Genomic DNA, 5,848 nt, shown 5'->3' with positions numbered 1-5,848 from the left:
GCATCACAAGACTTTTCACACTTTCACCTCGTTCGATAATCAAGTGACGTGAAAAGTATTCATCACTAGGTTTGGTTTTTGGGGAGACACAATTAGGTGTCTACAGGATGTTTGTTTGCATAAAGAAAATTCACTACTTCTACTCTCTAACTCTCAATCCCACATACTAAACCCCACATACTAAACGCTTTATTAGCTAAACTCAACTAATGTTGCATCCAAAAGAAAAGAAAAAAAAAATAAAGAAAGAAAATCCCAACAAATTAGCAACTACTGCTTTTATTGGTGTTAGACAGCCTGCTCGAACAGGACATTACAGTTCATCATGACAGTTGCTCTTCATGTCCCTCACCAAAGTAATTGATTACAAGCTGAGTATCCAAATTGACGAAATAACAACTATATGTATACAAAGTCATAATTCAAAACAATATTTTCCAACCTTACACAAAAGAAATCTATGTATAATCAGAAGAATGTATGGTGATCAGATTACGCAAAACCGAGGGGGTGCTGTTTTCGTCACTCCCTCCTTCAGATCACCAAAAATGAATGGAGGAAAAGAATCTTATCTATCTTTTAACAGTGCTGCCAGAAATTCTCCGGAACTAAATGGCACGGAGTCCTGATAATTACCGGAGTTTCTCACAAAGTACAAATGTGATCGTTGTCTGTGGACCCAGCCGTGCAAAAATTGTAAAGCCCCTGGTGTAGAAAAGAAACAAAATTTTCATTCAGCCAGCTGCTATCATTACTCAGACAGCTACATTTATAACTGTAGAGTACGAATAAAATGGACAGGACAAGTATCGGTAGAGATATAGATGTGAAATCTCACCCTTTGTAAAGAGCAAGAGGACCCTCAGTGCGCATGACCTGCAACAAGTGAAATGATATGACAAAACTGAATACCAATTACCATATAAGATTAATTTAACATTTTAATGCTGATAATGTAACAAATCTGTACAAAAATAAGATACAAATTATGGTAGATATGCAAGTCATTAAGTTATGACTGCCAGAGATAAAAATAAGCCTTCTTTGAAGATTATATATTTATAATATTTCATCTGTCTCAAATTTAATTTCACATTTGCAGATGGCAGCATGCAAGGTGATTAAAGAAAGTTTGTAATATGTAAATTAAAAATAATAAAAGTGAATACAAAGAGAAATTGTAGCAATGTGACTATAATTAAAATAAAGAGAGAATTTTGAGGCACCCTATTGGAATGACGGGAGCACTACAAATTTACAGATTGTGACAGCTGATAGCAACGAGATGCAAAAAAATATCACTACCTCTTTCTCACAATGAGCATCCTAGTCAGAAGTACAAGAATAAAACTCATGTTATCAAAAGCAAATAGTGCCAAGATGAGTGACAGGGACCAATTTAAGTGTAGGGCCAATAAGGCAATAAGTACGAGTGACACCTAACTCTAAAAAATAAGTCAGTCATTTTAGCATGGGTAATAAGTTTGCTAGGAAGCACGGAGTAAGAAAATGGCATTCAAATCCCTGTTAATGCATGAAACAACATAATCCAAGCTTCAATTATATCTTGGATTCTTGGTTAAGATTCACATAAAAGTTTCACTCTTATATTAAGGCAGAATGTTCAAGCCTTAATAGTTATTGTGATTTAAGCAGTCACTGAAATCAATAGGAATATAAAACATATGAGCAAGTGAAAATATAGTATGAAGACTATCTCAGTACCTGGTAGGCACAGTGTAGTCCATTCTTATAATTCCTGCCACTTGATTCCTTCTGTGACATTAGACGGGTTTTGATCATATCCATGGGTGCCGTGACCAGAGTGCTTGCAACCCCAGCTATAGTACTTGACCTATTGTAAATAAACAAATATTCAGTCCCAGGAAACCTGTAGAGTATAGAGAACTCACAAACTCTAACAATAGAGCTACTCTCTTGGTCTCACTATTTTAATCCTTTACGTAGTAAACCCTTGTTTATGATATATTAGAAGGGGGCAAGGCATCTAATGCATTTTCACAACGCTCTTAAGTCTGAAATTTAGTTGCAAATGAAGGTGAAATGAACAAATTCGTATGGGATGTCAAAGATTTACATTAATGAGGTGTAGCTAACCTGTAAGCTACATCGTATTGATCTTCATGGTCCTGCGTTTCATTCATTAGTTGAATTAAAAAAAATTAAACCGGAGTTTAATCACAAACTATACTCTGCATTTCATTAATTGTAACTTTGTAAGATAAATTATTTATATGTGCATATCATGGATAATGCAGAATATTAGCCACATGCTGAAGTCATAAACCAAGAGGACTACTTCAAGATATATCATTCATGACATTTTGGGCTTTAAAAAGGGACAAACAATAACAGCTTAAAAGATGCACCCAAGTGAATAAAGCCAAAAATACTGTTGCATACATGAGGTGCAAAGAAAATCCTTCTTCAACAGAGGTCCATCTTGTCAAAGCCTGCAATGCAAGAAAATAGTAATTCAATGCCTTCAGATATCATAAAGCAAAAATATTTGGAGCAGAACAACAATCATCAGATGTTTTATAACATTGATGTCTACTTATGATAATCTACAAGGTTTAACTAGTAGAGAAAATAGCATTCTAACTCGCTTAGATTCATCATATGTTGCTAACTGTGATGCAGTCAAGGAAGCAGCTCTTGCCATAGCAGGACCAACACCCTTCCACAGAGCACTTATACCCTCTTCTGAAGCAATTTTGCGCATTAGGCTAATAGCACCGACTTTCGCTCCTGAGTTCATTTGCAAGCGAACCTGATTCAAAGAGTTGCTTCATTACAAAAGGCATTTTCGCACAGAGAGAGACAGAGAGAGAGAGTACAAGGTGAGCACCTTCAGAACTTCAGTAGGATTAGTCATTGCAGTTGCAAAAGAACCAGCAAAGCCTCCAGCAACTATTTTTACAAACAAATTTGTTGATTCAAACGCCACTTCACACACATACTTTGAAGGTTCATACAGACCTAGACGTAATCCTCCATATAGAACTGACCTTGTCAATGCAGGTGTCAATCCAAGGTACAATGCACTAAATCCTTCTTTGTTCAATATCTGGGTGAAGATGTGTCCCTGCAGAGGTTGAAAATGGCTAAAAAATTCAACTGGTCTTCAATGTCACAAAATTAAAGGTTAGGAGGTACATAAAACTTCAAAAACCTAGATGTTTACCAATCCAGTTAAAGGTCCTCGCTGACCAACAAGTTGCATTTGAAGCCTTACTTTGAGAACATCTGCAAGAATTGAATCAATGTATTCAGACTTCAGAGTGCCGGCAGATTGAATCTTGGTCTCACGCTTCCATATTGTATATGAACAGAGCGAATGGTCACATAACTACTTCAAAGTACAACTAAAATCCCATTCCAATGATAACCCAGCCCATCAATCAGAGTCATTAAGATATTGCAGCAAGACAGGGAAATTCTTTTTTTGAGAATGGGGAATCTGTGCTTTAGCAGTGGGCTTTTGGGCAGCTAGCTTTCTAAGCTAAGAAAGCCTGGTTTTCCGGGCACTAGGGTAGGACGTGGATAGACCATGACCAGAATGGACTTTTCCATACGGTCTTAATGTTGCTGCTTACCACTCCCAAATCCATCCATGTGGATAATCTTTTAGCCAATACAAAAATGACAACTTGCTTACAGAATAACAGTATCCCCCTGAGAAATTTCATAGGGGAATAATATCCAAGACTAAGAATTGAGTAACTTTAGCAGAATTCCATTCCTTAAAGTTATTCCAATCTAAAAACTTTATAGATTCCAACACAAATGAAATATCGGACTCTCTCGATAAATATATGAGAAAAATATACTCTTATGGAATTTTGTTTGAATTGTCTTGATATGTAGTATCAAACTTTTAAAGATTTTAATGATATTGATACCCAAAACATTTATTGAAAAAATAGGTAAACGGGAACGTCTTTTAAGAAAGGAGGTAGTAATTTGCTATACACTACAGAGGCTATTTCCCTTTCGGACTGTCCAATGTGGCCACCAGACACTTCCAATTATCTCTCACACAATAATTTCAAAATACAACATCAAAGAGTTTGAAATCTTCATCATTTTCTATACACGTGAAGATTTTTATACAAACTCAATATGAATTTAAGGATATTAAACAGTATATTTCAATAGAACAGTGCTCCATAAGAGTTATTTGGATAGGCAACAGACATGTATTTTACATTGCAAGATAATTACATTTCATTGGAATTAGCTTTAAAGTGTTGGATATGAAACATATTCTCTTAGATGCCTGTTAGCAATCCAAAGTTTCCTATGTGTTTTGGAGGCACGCCGGGAAAGGTCTTGTGGAACTCAGCATCTTATAGATTATTTAAATGAAAAAGACAGTTTACCAAGATTATATTTACAATCAAACTAAACAATGAGGTATTTAATTTTTTTATCTTCACTTTGGATGTATGCTTTAAGAATTATTCCTTGAATATTTCTCTCTCTACATTGATTTTCTTTTTTGCTAATATACCATATAATTCTAATCATCAGCTATGCATATAACCAATCGACTAACACATGTCAACAATTAACATTTTAATCATGTTAAATCCTCATATTAGGGATGTACAGGGTTACCTAATACTCCCCCTGAATTCCATATTATTACTTTCGTTCTAATACTCAATACTTTTGCATATTAACACTCCCAAATTAGCGTATTCACCCTATTGTGATATCCCAATGCAAAGAGATAGGATTTAACAAGGAGGGGTGGTGAAGAGTAAAAATAGATCAATTAGAGTGGGTTTGTTTATTTGTCTCTATTACTCTAACCAAACACCATAGAGATTTTAAAGAGGGTTCCTTATCCTGATTTCCTGTTTCACTATGTTTCTTTTGCTAAGAGGACCATACACCCATTGTAGTTACCCACTACATAACAATTCAAAACCATGTCTTACCCCAAACATGAACATCATATATAGGCATGTGGAAGTAACATCAAGCAATTACGAAGTAGTATATTTGAAAACCATAAGCAAAGCATCTCCATTGGCCATGAATATAGGAAATTCCTGTCATCATCATAAGTCCATAAACAAAACCTATTCAAACCACCTCTATTTGTAGTTGCAACACTTTGATTTGCCAATGCACAACATCAACCATATATCTTCGATAATCTATTTAGAAAAACTAAACAGAGTAAAAAGATGATATTTTAAAACCATAATCTAACATCATTTTACAAATTAACATTTTACAAATCGATTCCATATCTTAACTACCAATGAGAATCCACAACAATGTATTTAAAAATTAAAACCTCCTAAACATTATTAATGAGAGTCCCATCACCAAAATTAAATTTCATTAATGAATAAACCAAGCAACCAAATAAATTAAAGCATTTCAAAAAGAAAAATGTATAAATTAATGATAAAAGAAGAGAGATTCGAAACCTAAAGGATGAGTAACAGTTGTAGCAGTGGCAACAGAAACCCCACTTGTACCGAAGTGATAAACAATGGTTGATAACGGCGGCAAACCCCATTTGTGTTTCTTCTTATCATCAACATCCATTACAGAACCTGCAATTATGTTGCATTTTATTCAAGATTAATTTCCCAATTTTTAATAACACAAATCTCAAAAAAAAAAAAAATATCAAAATTTGCGATTTCAAGATGGGTGTTTAAATGAATAAATGATGCAAATTTGAAAGGGAAAAGTAAATACCTGATGAGGAGCTAGGCATGAATATTCTTACAGAATTTTGTCATCGACTGAGAATCTGTACAAGAATGAACAATGGAGGTGCAATCTCGGATTCACGGTA

The 5,848-nt window shown here is 34.7% G+C and overlaps 1 protein-coding gene across 1 annotated transcript; it reads right to left on the bottom strand.

Moving 5' to 3' along the window:
• Positions 1 to 263: 263 nt before the first annotated feature.
• Positions 264 to 5,642, bottom strand: LOC145572199 (uncharacterized). The gene is made up of 8 exons (XM_081631203.1): positions 5,472 to 5,642; positions 3,209 to 3,270; positions 2,873 to 3,109; positions 2,627 to 2,794; positions 2,425 to 2,474; positions 1,726 to 1,855; positions 839 to 876; positions 264 to 705 (listed from the first exon to the last, which is right to left on the bottom strand). The coding sequence occupies exons 1-8, from the start codon at positions 5,590 to 5,592 to the stop codon at positions 633 to 635; spliced, it is 879 nt and encodes a 292-aa protein (XP_081487329.1). The 5' UTR covers positions 5,593 to 5,642; the 3' UTR covers positions 264 to 632.
• Between the last annotated feature and the right edge of the window lie 206 nt (positions 5,643 to 5,848).

This window comes from Chenopodium album, chromosome 12, assembly GCF_948465745.1.
Source record: "Chenopodium album chromosome 12, dcCheAlbu1.1, whole genome shotgun sequence".
In the NCBI taxonomy this organism is placed as follows: domain Eukaryota; kingdom Viridiplantae; phylum Streptophyta; class Magnoliopsida; order Caryophyllales; family Amaranthaceae; genus Chenopodium; species Chenopodium album.
Note: the sequence above shows the minus strand (reverse complement) of the source record. Positions and strands in the feature narration are given on the sequence as shown.